General features: G+C 39.4%; 1 protein-coding gene across 4 annotated transcripts in view; it reads left to right on the top strand.

The window, feature by feature from the left end:
• TCF20 (transcription factor 20) overlaps window positions 1-15,834 on the top strand; it is a 62,369-nt gene that overhangs the window by 16,015 nt on the left and 30,520 nt on the right. For all 4 annotated transcript variants that reach the window (XM_081957306.1, XM_081957308.1, XM_081957307.1 and 1 more), the window contains exon 2: window positions 4,108-9,735. In XM_081957306.1, the coding sequence (XP_081813432.1) occupies window positions 4,144-9,735 (5,592 nt within the window). In that variant the 5' untranslated portion in view covers window positions 4,108-4,143. The remainder of the gene's footprint in view (window positions 1-4,107; window positions 9,736-15,834) is intronic.

Here is a 15,834-nt window from a genome sequence, read left to right as displayed (position 1 = left end):
TACTGGTAAAAGTGTTATCTAATTTTTATTAAACTGCATTAAATTATAATATTTCAATAACTTGTTTAAAAATGAAAATTGTAGTACACTGGTAACTTGAAATTGTAGTACACTAATAACACAATATTTTCTACTTTTACATATTCATTTTTACCTTTTTTGCTGGAGGTTTGAAATTGAAGCTTCTATGGGAACTAGGATCTTTACCATTTAGTATGCAAGTTTATTTCTTGGTTTGGTGTATTTTGATTTCCCCCCATTTTCTATATCATTTAAAATTGAGGAAGAGGAAGGATCGGGGGTGGGGGGGAGCAAATTTTTACTTGTTAGATTTTATTTGGTTCCTAGGTCTTATATCCAGTTGCAGATAGATAATTTTGCGGAAGAAAATTATTCCAGGAATATTTTGGGATTCTTAAAAATATACTACCATACTTTTTGGAGTGTAAGACACATTTCCCCCCCTAAAAGAGGGTGGAAATGTCATTGCATCCTGACACCCCCCCACATGTCCTATTCCCCCCCCCCCCCAATGGGCCTGTTTTTTGCAAAAACAGGGCATGCAGAGGGTTTGGAATGCCTGCAGAGTGATCCTGCGGCTGAGGAGAGTAAAATTGGGATGTGTGTGGGGTTTGGGAGGCCAAAAATGGCTCCATTTTTTGTGAAAACGAGACCGTTTTCACAAAAACGGTGTGTGCAAATTTGGGAGGCCTGCAGAGTGCTCCTGGGGGTTGGAAAGGGCAAAAATGGGGCATGCAGAGGGTTTAGGAGGCATGCAAAGTACTCCTGGGTTCTGGGGAGGGCAAAACTGGGATGTGTGGGGGTTTAGGAGGCCAAAAACAGGCCCATTTTTTGTGAAAACGGCCCCCCATTTCTCGCAAAAACAGGGCATGCAAATTTGGGAGGCCTGCAGAGTGGTCCTGGGGGCTGAGGAGGGCAAAAACAGGGCATGCAGAGGGTTTGGGAGGCCTGCAGAGTGATCCTGGGAGCCAGGAATGGCAAAAACTTTTCTTGCTTTCCTCTTAGAAATCTTGGTGTGTGTTATACTCTGGTGCATTTTATAATCTGAAAAATATGGTATATACTTACAAATTAAGAAATTTAATTCCTAAAGTTGATGAATAACAACTAAGCTCTTGGAAACTGTTAGTTTAGCAAACATGACAAAGATAGATAATGTTAAAACTTATTCTTGAGTAGTCAGATATTTGGACTCTAGAGCAGGTTTAGTTGTGCATTCCATGAATTTGAATAATAATTAAAGAGGTCTTGCATGTTTTTAAAAATATAATATCTTCTATGTGTATCTATTAATTAGCCATGTGTGACTGACAGGTCTCTTGATAAAGGAAATAGCCTTTGGTTTTTGATCATTTATAGTTATTCCTCTATATAGCAAAGATTACTGAGGTATTTGCAACATTGGTTGCATAAAGAAATATTGCAGTGGATAAACCTAGTTTAGGGGATGAAGCATTTTTAAAATCAAAATTGGCCAGTGTATTTATGTGGAATTAATCATTTATCCACATGTGTTATCTCTAATTTGTTTTTGTTGTCCCTTTCAGTGTTGCAATTTACACATTGCACTAACCTTATATTCTGATTTGTCATAGCATGTGAAGTAAGTTAGTGAGATTTCCCTAAAAGCTAAAGTGTACTTTTCTGATTTCTCTTCATCAATTATAATCAGTTTTTTCTAGTCCCAGTCTTCACCTTTCCTTCTTTTGCTTTCTCTCTTTTGCTTTCTCAAGTTTTTTTTAATCTCAACTTTATTATTGCTCTCCTTCCTGCATCTTCTTTTCCACCTTTTTATTCCTTCAGGGAAACAGTGTCACTGATAATAGACTATTGGCAGAATGATAAAAAGTGTTTTCCAACCAGTGGCAACAATGATAAATCAGCCATATTAAATTGACATTTCAATAAACAGTAGTAACTGCAAGAATATCACCATTTAAATCAGTAGCAGAAAAAGTCAATAGCAGCTACTTGTTTTGGACGGAGTACATCAGTGTGTGTCAGTGGTGGATTCAATTTTTTTTTTACTACCGGTTCTGTGGGCATGGCTTGGTGGGCGTGGCAGGGGAAGGATACTGTAAAATCTCCATTCCCTCCCCACTCCAGAGGAAGGTTACTGCAAAATCTCAATTTCCTTCCAATCAGCTGGGACTCAGGAGGCAGAGAATAGATGGGGGCAGGGCCAGTCAGATGTGATGTTTACCGGTTCTCCAAACTACTCAAAATGTTCGCTATCGGTTCTCCATAACTGGTCAGAACCTGCTGAATACCACCTCTGGTGTGTATGTATGTGTGAGGGGGAGTAGTAGTGATGATTAGGGTTCATATTTTTTACTTGTGAAAAATATGATCTGTGTAGTGCCCGATTACAATTATTAAAAACTCAAGCAATCTTGTTGCTTTTATCTTCTCAGTGCTAAATTTTTTAAATAAAATTATGCAGTCTGTTGTAACTTTAGGAAGTATTATTTATTTCTTCAAGTCTATATTATCCCTCTAGTGTTTTAACTCTAGCCTTAGCTGGTTATAACAATTCAAATATATTATTCCAACAATGAAACACTTAATGAAGATACCATAATTGGCACTGGAATTTCCATTGGTAAGCAATGCGATCATAAAATGCAACATCAATGATCTCACCATTTACTAATGGAAATTCTGTCACTTCAAGTTGTGAATCACTGCAGATAGTTAAACAAAGATGTCATATAATCATGACTTCTTGCCAACTTCCCTATTGACCTTGCTTTCAGGAAGTCAGCAAACTTCTGATCATGTGACCACAGGATCCTGCAACATAATTGCGAGCCAGGTTCCCAGAACGTGATCACATGATTACATTGCAATGTAAGTACAAGGACCAATCATAAATACCACTTCTTCATCACTGTCATAAATTTGAACAGTTGCTGAATGATTGGTTGTTAAATGAGGACCATCTATAAATGAATTTGATAAATGACTTTATTATGATGTAACTTATTTTTATTGTGCTTTTTATATATAACATTTAAATTGAAAGCCATCTTGAATATTCATTTTGAACGTATAAGGGGAAAAAAAGGTAGAATGTTATTGTGGATAGAAGGTAAGGTTGATTGTTGGGTCCTTCTATTTCTCATAATATAATTTAAATTATTTTTAACTTTAATTTGTTTAGAAGCTGGACTTGGACCAGAACTGTTGAACTGTATAAAATACATGTGGCATATTTTATGTGGCTTCTTAAATAGCAATAGCACTTAGACTTATATACCATTTTACAGAGCTTTATAGCCCTCTCTAAATGGTTTGCAAAGTTAGCATAGTGCCCCCAACAATTTGGGTTCTCATTTTACCCACCTCGGAAGGATGGAAGACTGAGTCAACCTTGCCTGGTGAGATTTGAACTGCCAAATTGCAGTCAGCCGGCAGTGAGTAGAAATAGCCTGCAGTACTGCACTCTAACCACTGCGCCACCGTGGCTCATAAGTCTGAACAGAAACAAAAGTATACTGTATTTTTCGGAGTATAAGACGCACCTTTTTCCCTCAAAAAAGAGGCTGAAAATCTGGGTGCGTCTTATACACTGAATACAGCATTTTTTGCCTCCCAAAACCCTGTAATTTTAAATTATGCTCAATCTGGTGATTATTTTTCTGGAGCTGTAATTCACTTCATAAAAGATGGTAGTTGCTTCTTGATTAATATTGATGTACATTCTGTATTTTTCACACCACAAATGTGTTTTCAAACCTTATAAATATTTTAAAACTATTTCAGAGTTTCTCCAGTTCAAATATCCTCTGCTGTGACATTATTGTAAGTGGTATAGAATTGATGTTGGGACTGGAGTCATTTTGATATCTGTCACAGCAGCTCTAATATGGAATAGGTGGAAAATAAGTAATAAAAATAATCTTCTAAAATGTTCTTATAAAATATAGTCATTGTCATCCTATTCTGTTTCCATAGCAGAAATTCATGCTCTTAGTTTCCTGAGGGGAAAACAATACTAGGTCAGTTAGTTGATAATACGTATATTTCTATGACTTGGGGGACGTGAATTGTTTTGCTTATTTATTTATCTTTTCTCTCTTTCAGGAAGGCTGTTAAGCTGTCAATACGCAGCTGAACAGCATGCAGTCCTTTCGGGAGCAGAGCAGTTACCACGGAAACCAACAGAACTACCCACAGGAAGTACATGGTGCATCTCGGCTGGAGGAATTTAGCACTCGCCAGCAAGCTCAGATGTTTCAGAGCTTTGGAGGAGGTGGCAGCACTAGTGGACGGCGCGAAGCAACAGGAAACTCTGCATCTATGGGTAGTGAAAGCTCTGGACATCAGAGTTATCAAGGTTTCAGAAAAGAAGCAGGAGAATTCTATTACATGGCTTCCAGCAAGGATCCTGCAGCAGGAGGAGGACAACAGCTTCCTCAACGTAGGCCTTCTGGACCAGTACAGAGTTATGGACCACCCCAAGGCAGCAGCTTTGGGAGTCAGTATGGAAGTGAAAGTCACGTGAACCAGTTTCAAACACAACATTCGTCACTTAGTGGAGTAACACATTATCAGCAGGACTATACTGGTCCTTTCTCCCCTGGCACTGCTCAGTACCAGCAGCCGACATCTAGCCAACAACAGCAACAAGTGCAGCAAATGAGGCAGCAGCTCTATCAATCTCATCAGCCTTTACCACAGGCCTCTAACCAATCTGCCTCTAACACACCTCATTTGCAGTCAATTCAACGCCCTTCAAATCTGCCTTCATCTACTTCTACCTATCCATTAAGAATAGGTCAGTATAGTCAGCACTATCAGCCTCCAGTTTCTTCCTCTTCTTCATTTCCCTCTCCTCAACGGTTTGCTCAATCTGGACAGAACTATGATGGTAATTATACTGTGAATGCTGGTTCACAGTATGAAGGACATGCTGTTGGTTCAAGTGCACAAGCTTACGGGACTCAGTCAAATTACAGCTTTCAGACACAGTCAATGAAAAACTTTGAGCAGTCAAAGTTGACCCAAGGGAGTCAACAGGCACAAGGACAGGGACAACAGTCACAACAACAACAACAACAACAACAGACTCCTCCACAACATGTAATGCAGTATTCAAATACTGCTTCGAAACTGTCTCTTCAAAGTCAAGTGGGGCAGTACAATCAAGCTGAGGTCCCTGTAAGATCACCCATGCAGTTCCATCAGAATTTTAGTCCTATATCTAACCCGTCACCAGCTGCCTCTGTGGTTCAGTCTCCAAGCTGCAGTTCCACACCATCTCCTCTCATGCCAAGTAGTGAGAATCTTCAATGTGGACAAAGCAACATTCCAGTAGCATCTAGAAACCGCATTTTACAAATGATGCCTCAACTTAGTCCAACACCATCCATGATGCCAAGCCCCAGTGCTCAGGGTGCAGGATTCAAAGGATTTGGGCTTGAAGGCTTGCAAGAAAAAAGACTTACAGATCCAGGACTAAGCAGTTTAAGTGCCCTGAGTAGTCAAGTAGCTAATCTTCCCAATACAGTTCAGCACATGTTACTCTCAGATGCTTTGGTGCCTCAGAAGAAAAGCTCAAAAAAATCATCAAAAAAACCAGAGAGCTGCACAAACTCAGAAGGTTCCTCTCAAGCAGAAGAACAGCTTAAGTCTCCACTAGCAGAGTCCATTGATGGTGGCTGTTCCAGTAGTTCAGAAGATCAAGGAGAAAGGGTGAGACAGTTGAGTGGTCAGAGCACCAGTTCTGACACCACTTACAAGGGGGGTAATTTAGAGAAATCTCAGTCATCACCAGCACCGCCATCTCAAAATGAACCTGCAAAAATCACTACCAGCTCTGCAGTTGAGGAAGAAGCGGCCTCCCCTCCTGATGGAAAAGAAGCCTTGATTTCTGTGGAGGTCCCCCCAAAGATCAAAGAAAAGACAGTTGGCGTGATAGTCTCCAGAGAAGCTATGTCAGGAAGAGTGGAAAAATCAAGTGGACAAGATAATTCCCAACAAGATGATGGTTCTACAAGTGCTCAAGCATTGCCTTCTGTCTCTGCAGTGAAAGAGACTAGTCTTGTAGGAGCTCAGCAAGAGTCACAAGGCGGAAATAAAGGAAGCAGAACTGGGGACAGCAACACTAATCATAATGAAGATGGAAACAACCCACCTGGTCATGCTGCTATTGGCTCTAGTTTTACAAGCAGAACAGAGCCTTCTAAATCCCCTGGCAGTTTGAGGTACAGCTTTAAAGATAGTATTGGGGTTAATATGCAAAGAACTTCTGGTACCTTTTCACAGTATCCTTCAGGTCAGGATAAAGGGGAGTTTTCAGTGCATAGTGAGCGAAAGGGCAGGAATGAAAAATTTCCCAGTCTCTTGCAGGAAGTTCTGCAAGGCTATCACCATCATCCTGACAGGAGATATTCTAGAAATGCCCAAGATCAGCATGGAGTCAGTGGAAGTTTAGAAAGTAGCATGAGACCCAATGTTCTGGTTAATCAAACAAATGAACTAAGTAACAGAGGCCTTTTAAATAAAAGTATTGGATCTCTTGTGGAAGGTTCACACTGGGGACACTGGGATAGAAAATTAAGTGGCAGTACAGCTGAGATGAAACAGATAAATTTGGTAGATTATCCTATACCTAGAAAGTTTGACTTGGAGCCTACAGCTCATGAAGCTGGAGGAGTTTCTGAGAGAAGATCAGTTATTTGTGATATATCACCTTTGAGGCAGATTGCTAGAGATTCTGGGCCACATTCTGGAGGACATATGAGTACTGATGGCAGGAGTGGAAGAAGTGACCGTTTGACTTCTGGTTTAAATCAGTCAGTCATCCTCCCTGGTGGCCTCGTAGCCATAGAAGCCAAGCTAAAGTCTCACAGTGGGCAGATTAAAGAGGAGGATTTTGAACCTAAGACCTCTGCCAACATCAACAACAAAAAATCGGGAGATCATTGCCACCATGCCAGTTTTAAACATGAAACTTACCGAGGGAATGCTAGCCCTGGGGCTGCAACACTTGATTCTGCATCCGACTACCTGCTACAACAGGATAGCCGAACAACACAGATGAGACGAGGACCTAACAGAATAGGAAGCAGCCGGGAAGGAATGAGAGGTAAATCTCCCTCTCAATTTCATGATCTGGCAGATAAGTTAAAGATGTCACCTGGAAGAAACAGAGGTCCAGGGACAGATCTTCACCAGATGAATCCACATATGGTGCTTTCTGACAGGGTCAACCGGAGTTCCTTACATACTTCTTTCTCTTCAAATTCTGAAAGTTCATCTTTGGCTTCAGCATATCATGGTAATTCCCGATCCCACGTTTATGGTGATCCTAATCAAGGACTGAATTCCCAGTATCACTATAAAAGACAGCTATACCATCAACAACAAGAGGATTATAAAGATTGGAGTAGCAGCTCTGCTCAGGGTGTGATTGCTGCAGCTCAGCATAGGCAGGAAACAGCTAGAAAGAGCCCAAGACAGCAACAATTCTTAGACAGAGTAAGGAATCCTTTAAAAAATGACAAGGATGGAATGATATATCTCCATTCTAGTTCTTACCATGACGTGGGGTGCCAAGAAACCAGCCGTTGTTTGTTGGGAGGTGAAAGCACACACCAGAATAAATGCGTGGAAATTAAACACATGAATCAAAAGATTCAGCAACATGAATCGGGCTGGGATCTTTCCCGTCAGTTAACCCCTGGAAAGAACAGTGGCTCTCTAGGGACAACAAGTCAGAAGAGATTTATTTCACAAAATAGTGATACACATAGGCGTGATGATGTTGGTGATGTACTTAAATCTGCCAATGCCATGATAAGAATTCCTGGCCAAGAAGATCAATCCCCTCAAAATCCTTTAATAATGAGAAGGCGAGTCCGCTCATTCATTTCTCCTATTCCAAGCAAGAGGCAGTTGCAGGAAATGAAAACCAGTGGGATTGATGAGAAAGCCCGCATACTCCCTTCATCAAAGGATGGAGTTGATAAAACACTCAATTCTTATGCCCATTCCTCTCAAAACCAAGATGTTGGCAGATCATTCTCAAAAGGAGAATCATCTAAGAATCTTCCAAGTCCTGATAATAGAAACTGTTCTGGTGTTTCCATCACAAGCCCAGCTAAAACAAAAATTCTTCCCCCACGAAAGGGTCGTGGATTAAAGTTGGAAGCGATTGTTCAAAAAATCACCTCTCCCAATGTAAGAAGGAGTGCATCTTCAAATTGTGCTGAGGCTGGTGCAGATACAGTCACTCTTGATGACATTCTGTCTCTGAAGAGTGGCCGCCCAGACAGTGGGAATGTGGCCAATCATGAAATAGGAGAAGAAAATATAAAAGTAGAAGTGTTAGATCGAGAAAATCAAGTACTGACCAATGAAATTTCTCGGACAATATCTTCTGAAGATTGGCATGATGATGGAGAGGAGATTGTGAAAAAAGAGGTTTCTGAACATGTCACTGTTGGCAAGGACGGTTCAGTGCCTATCTTGATTCCAGCATCTTCCCAGAAATCTGTTGGGCAAGTAAGAATAGATGGATCTGGGAATTTTTCTGAATCAAAATCAATTCCGCCAACCAATATTTTGGCTCCTGAAGCAAGTGTAAAGCCAGAAGAAAAAGATGGAGGTATCATTATGACACCCAAGTCAGATCCCTTTCCTCCAAAGGGATATTTCCCTTCTGGTAAGAAGAAGGGAAGACCTATCGGTAGTGTAAACAAACAAAAGAAGCAGCAACAATTACCGCTTCCATTAGTGCCAGAAGCAGTGCAGCTATCAGCGGAGACAGTAGACAGTGAACCAAAACCTAAGAGACAGCGAAGGGAGAGGAGGAAAACTACAGCACAACCACGAAAGCGGAAACCAAGACGAGCTGCTCCCATTGTAGAGCCTCAAGAACCAGAAATCAAACTAAAATATGCTATTCAATCTCTTGATAAAACTGATACTAGGAATAAATCTTTTTTCCCTTACATTCATGTGGTAAACAAATGTGAGCTAGGTGCTGTATGCACAATAATTAATGCAGAAGAAGAAGAGCAGAATAAATTGATGAGGGGTCGAAAAGGACCGAGGTCATCAACGCCACCTCCTAGCAATGCGGAGAGTAAAGTACTGCCTATTTCCTCTTTTATGCTACAAGGTCCTGTTGTAACAGAGTCAGCTGTTATGGGCCACCTTGTCTGTTGCCTTTGTGGCAAATGGGCCAGCTACCGCAACATGGGTGATCTCTTTGGGCCTTTCTACCCGCAAGATTATGCAGCCACACTGCCTAAGAACCCCCCTCCTAAGAAGTCCACAGAGATGCAAAACAAGATCAAAGTCCGACATAAAAGTCTGTCTAATGGTTCCAAGACTGACACAGAGGAAGAAGAAGAGGAGCAAGAGCAAAAAGAACAGAGAAGCCTGGCTGCGCACCCACGTTTTAAAAGACGACATCGCTCTGAGGACTGTGCTGGGGCTTCTCGGTCACTTTCAAGAGGCCCTGCTTGTAAAAAAGCAACCACTGAGGGTGGCAGTGTTGGTGAAAATACTTCTTCAGACTCTAAACCCCCCATACCCACTTCTGAAGGTGGTCCTGAGTTGGAGCTACAAATTCCTGAACTACCTCTTGATAGCAATGAATTTTGGGTCCACGAGGGCTGTATTCTCTGGGCCAATGGGATTTACCTAGTCTGTGGCAGGCTTTATGGGCTGCAAGAAGCTGTCGAAATAGCTAAAGAGATGGTGAGTACTATATATAAACAATCACATGTGTCTTAAACTGTCATATTCATTGCATTCTAATTGGCTTCTTTTGCTATGTCTTAAACGTATTGGTACCACTGTAATTTTATGGATTGTTTGTATGAGCCAATCTCATAATTTTACATTATTCAGAATTATTTTGGATTGAAATTCATTGAATTATTTTATGCTGTGATTATTGTATTCTTATTAGGCTATACATTTCCTTAAACAAATGATATTGCTGGGTTTAATGCTTGTAAAAGATAACATTTCCTTTTGGTCACATTGAATTTTTGTTCATGTGATATGATGATATGACCATGTGATACTGTACAGGTAATCCTTATCTTACAACCCCGATTGAGCCCAACATTTCTGTTGCTCAATGAAGTTACCTTTAGATTGCCAAAGGACTTAGTTCAACTAGTTTCTATAGAATGTTGTCATTTGAGGGTAATTTTGCATTTTTCATTACTTGAAACTAAGTTTGGGTGACTTTGTGAGTCTGTGTGTATACAGCCACATGCTGTATACACACTCCAGAGGGTTGGGTTTTTAAAATTCCAAACATTCATTGATCTGCAAAAGATATATTTTGTTAGCTTTCTTTCTTGTACAAACACTTTTTTTCAGATTCTAGATCTATCCAAATAATAGCCAGGGTGGAAAAGAGAAGAGAGAATATATTTAAAAATCAGATAACACAAATGAGTTCTGACATCTTGGCATAATAAAAGCAAACTTGCAAGGATTTCTGAACTCTTAGGTTCTCAGGATGCTGTTTGCTATAGAAGGTGAATGGGAGGTTATTGTGCTGTAGCTGTTTCTTAACCTGTCTAATAGTTTAGTTTGCTTTAGAAGTAAAGATTTTCATTGCACATTTTAAGACATCTTAAAAGATTGCTATTCTGGACTGTAAGTAGTTTCTTCCATTCATACTGAGACATTTTTTTCTTTCTTTGGCTGGAAAAATTAGAATTACTGTGTATTTGCTGGTTTGCTTTTGAGTGTGGCACCTATAACTTAATTATACATTTTTGTTATCTTAAATTTATTTATTCATCAACCATTCTCACAAAACAAGTGACGTCAGGTGATGTATAACATGGCTAAAAACTATATATGCAAAATTATAATTATTATGGTTCATTGCACAGTCAGCTGGCTGTTTAGATTGGATTTGGCATTTTTAGCCACCTATTGAGTCCTTTCCAAGGACCTGGATAGACAGATGTTTTTTGACGATGTTAAAGATATCATTGCAGGATGTAAGCTGTTTCAAGTAAAGCTGCCTTTTGCAGTTAATGGATGGACAAGGTTATAAGAGAAATATTAGACAAAGATCAGATGCTAATAACAATGCTTACTATCTTTAATTGTGGTAAGATTCATACTTACTAGTAGAAATGTAGTGTTAAATTCATATTGGAAAATTGAATTGTTCTTGCTATTTCTCCCAGGACAATACAAAGGTTGAGAAACTAATACAACTACCAATACAAAGACATGTGTCTGAACACTAATAGTTCTAGAAATGGATTAGTTCAGTGGAATTTAGGTGATTAGTATTTTCAGTATTTTCACTGTTAGTACGGGACAAAGTTAAAGAAAAAAACAGAATGCTATGAAAAATGATGTAAGTAGTTCAAAGTCAGAAGTTACTGATAAAGATAAATAATTAAATTTAAAAAGTAGCTGCAACTACATTTATATTTGCATTATCAGGAAACTTTGAATTCCCACAAATTAGTCAAACTATAAAAGTTGGAGAATACCACAGAAGGAAGACAGCACCTGTTCCTTATGTATTTATGCATTCTCCATATAAACAAATTTCTAAAAATGTTGATATTTAATTTTTTACATATTTACTTTGCACAAAACCTGGTAAATTTTGTGTAAAAAACTTTTACACTGATACACTTGTATGTTAATAGTCAAATGAAAACAGTTGTCATGTTTTCTCATATATTATTGAAGGTGTTTTTTAGTCCATGGGAATTATTTGATTGTTTAAGCATTCACTTAGACATTCATATAAGCATATTTTTTCTTCTTCTTTGTCATATCAAATTCTTGAAGACTATTTGGATAGGTCCCTACAGTTTTCTTGGGAAGGTCTTTCCGAAGTGATTTGTTATTGTCCTTTTTCTAAATCTGAGAGAAGGTGACTGGCCCGTGGTCACCCAACAGGCTTTGTGCCTAAAGTGGGACTAGAACTCATGGTCTCCTGATATCTTAATTATTACACCAAACCAACTCTGAGGCATGTAATAATATGGCTTTAATCAACTAGCAAAAGAAAAAGATTAAAGTTACATTTTTTGCATTATTTGTTAAGTAATGCACATTTTAAAAATTAAAACACTGGAGACTGGACTATTTTCTGGACTATTCCTGGACTATTTCAGACACCCATCTTTCATTGCACATGTGTTCTTAGGTTTGCCCAAAATTTGTAGAAGTAATGGCATCAATTTGGGCAATGTTTTCCTTGATTCTTGTCTTCTCTTTTGATGTTATGTCTGTTTTAGCAGGCCTGGAAGCTCCAGTGGTTGTTTCTATACTTTCTGTCAAAAAAAAAGTTTGATGTTCTCTAGACCAGGTGTGTCAAACTGGCGGCTCATGAACTGGATGCGTCATGTGTAGGCCACGCCCACCCCAGCTCTGCAAAGGGAAAAAATGTTGCGAAACATCACGTTATAGTAACATGGTGCTGCAAGTTTGACATCCGTGCTTTAGATTAAAAGGATAGAGCTAATCATCTTTTGTACCTGCTCTTCTACTTCTTCAAAAAATGAGGCCAGGATTTCTTTTTGTCCTTGTTTTCTACTAGGACTCTGTCAATAATATTCCAAAATACTGTTTCTCTCTCTCTCAAAAAAAGGACTTAATAGGATCATTACCGATGGTCTACCTCCCAATGCTTGAGTCACAAATCTATGTAGCTAGCATGCCAGAAGCCATGAATCTGACTGCAGATTGTAAGCACTCTGTAGAGATGTGTTTCATGAGCTCTACTGATGTCTTTTCTTAGGCTTTTGTCTTCTGTTTGAATTTATGAAAGGGTATGTGTCCAACTATTGTAGCTCAGGCAATAATATATGAGATACTTACAATTCTGTCTCCAATTCTCTGGGCTACTTCTTTGAGTACTGCTTTTAGAGCTCTTTCTGTTGTATGCTGCATTGGATTTGCAATGACTCTACTTCTCTCTTTGAGGCAACTGATTTAGGAATCAATACTGCTACTGGTTCAGTAGTGCTAGGTATTGGTAGCATTTGATCCATTAAGTATCATTAGAAAAGAGTCAGCATTGGACTTTTTCTGATGTGAATGTGATGTGAATGTGGCTTGGGGAGTCCTTTGAAGATGATTTCCTTTTCTTCAGAATTCCACAAAGTATAAGCCTTGGATGCCTTACATAACTCTCTCCTTCAGTTGCTTACAAAATATGGGGATTCCTCCTCATCACATAGTGTGTTGAAGGCTGAGGATCCTAAGCGTGATTGGCTCTTTCCTCCCTTCTTTCTGTTCTTGCCAGGTTGAGTGCCATTTCTATGTCACATGGTATTTTCACTCATTCTTTTTGTGTGTGTGCTTGAAAAGGATTATGAATATATAGTAGCATGTTTGATGAACTTCTGGTAGGTTTCCTACCTTTCCCGAAGCCTAGCAAGACTACCTTCCTCCTCCTCTGGACTGTCAAGGTTTATACTTCCCCAACATATCATCCATTCCAATATTCCATAGAGAGATAAAAGATTCAACTGAGGTATCATTAATGTGGCCTGGAAGCCTTGGGTCTTGCTGTGTGAGGATCTTATCTGTTGAACAGTTGCCACCCCCTAGTTGCTGCAGTTGATGCTTTCTAGTTCTTAGTTCATTGCTTGCCTCTGCTTTCTTTACTATCTCTGGGGACCCTCTGGCTCCTTCATCAGCCCAATTCATAAGACTTAGTGATGGTTTTGGCTCTGATGCTTTGGTTTCTGATCCTGAGCCTACATCTGTCCTTATGCTGAATTACATCTTTGATAGGCTGATCTATCAAGTTTCCTATTACTGGAATCACTCTTAATTGAAGTGCAGACACTCTTAACACCCACATTATGGTATGTGTTGCCTCTTTCACCTCAGGTTTAGCTCTTTCTTTCTTTCTTTCTTTCTTTCTTTCTTTCTTTCTTTCTTTCTTTCTTTCTTTGCTTTTTTTTTCTCCTCCCTCCCTTCCCCCCCCCCTCATTATTATTCTAATTTCTAATTCTTGGAAAAGCCACTGTCTCTCCCTAGACAGAGATTAAAGTCTGAGAAGAGTAAAAAATTCAAAAGGCTAAAAAGGTTAACAAGGCAGTATGAGTGTCCTCAAGCCACCAATCATTGCCCAGATTGCATCCTACTCTTAGACCCTTTATGCTCATTGGCAAAGCCAGGTCTTAACACTCTTCTGAAAAGGCAAAATAATGGGGGCTTGTCTCATCTCTGGGGCTAAGGTGTTCCAGAGAGCAGGGGTAGCAGCCCATTTCCTACATACCATCAGTTGAAATTTCTTGACTGATACGTAGCATACCTACCTCTCTAGCCAGGTGGACAGGTCGATGAAGAGCTTTCAAGGTAATAGCCAACACCTTAAATTGGACCCAGAAGTAAACTGTCGCCCAGTGCAGCTCGTGTGGGAGCAGTCTTACATGCAAGCACCCTGGGGGTACAGAAAACAGCTTGTGCTGCTGCATTCTGCCTACCAGTTTCAACTCCCATTCTCTTCAAGGATAGTTCCAAATAGACCATTTTGCAGTAGTCCATCTAGGAAATGACCAGGGTATGTGTGATGAAAGGAGAGCTCCTTGATCCAGGAAGGCGTGTAACTGGCACTCAACACAAAGTTAAGGAAAGGCCTTCCTAGCCATGACTGCCACCTTCTCACTGAGCAGGAATCATGAGTTCAGGAGGACTGGTTGATTATGCACTAGGTCTGTCTGGGGCAGTGCTATCCCATCTAAGACCAAAGATGAGAAAGTCCCAAATACAGAGCAACCATCAACCCATATCCACTCCAACTTACCAGAATTCTATTGAAAGCTATTGTGTCCCATTCAGGCCCCCATAGCCTAGTTTAAACATAGTTAAAGTTGCAGTCGATTTGTATGTTTTGTAATTATGTCTAGCAGCTACTCTACTTGGGCTTTGTATTTGTTATGATTTCTCAGATTTATGCCAGGCCAGAGTTGAGAGAGTTGCAACGTGAAATGGACAGCATAAAAAATTAATAAGTAAAACAAATAATTTTGAGTTTTATCTTCTAGCTAGATAAGGTAAAGTTCACTTTGTTTCCTGTTGACTTCATATTTGGTGATTGTGGATGCTAATCTTTTAACTTCTACGCATGGTAGGCAATAAAATCCAGTTTAGTAAAAAAAAGATCAACAGGCTTGTACTGACAGAAATTCTATTTAATACATGCCTAACACTTAAAAGTAAATAATTACATTTGTGGAGCTGGTTAGCACCATGAAAGCCCTCCCCATGCCTTTTAATTTTTAATAGTGCTTGCCTTTTTAAAGTTGTCTGTGTGTATTGTATTATATTGTATTGTTTTGTTTTTAACAATTTATTTGTGCACCATCCGGAGTCCCCCTATGATGGAGATGGGTGGCTTTAAAATTTGTTAAATAAATAAATTTATTGAATACACTATTAATTTGTTGTTTGGCCAAAAGGTTCCTCGGGTAGCATAAAAAATCCATGCTGATTTTTTTCCCTAAAGACAAAAAAGTAGTTAGGAAATCATTAAGATGTTAGAGAAACCCTGGTTGAAGACTATCCTTAAATAAGACAACTTATTGGATGACCTTGGGCCAATTGCTGTTTGTCAGCTCAGTCTACTTTGCCAATGGCTGTTGGAAAAAATAGGGAGTTACCTATGTGACTTTGAACTCATGAAATAATATAACTCTTACAAATAAATTAATATATAAATAAAGCAAATGCCAGCATAACCTCTTAGTTATGCAACTTTTAATGAAACTGCTAGGATGAAAATATTATGTTATGCATTCATGTTGCTTTCTGGACTTGAGGAACCATAAGGATTTCCAAAATGGA

The sequence above is a fragment of the Natrix helvetica genome, assembly GCF_964273705.1.
Source record: "Natrix helvetica genome assembly, chromosome: 6".
Taxonomy (NCBI): Eukaryota; Metazoa; Chordata; class Lepidosauria; order Squamata; family Natricidae; genus Natrix; species Natrix helvetica.
Note: the sequence above shows the minus strand (reverse complement) of the source record. Positions and strands in the feature narration are given on the sequence as shown.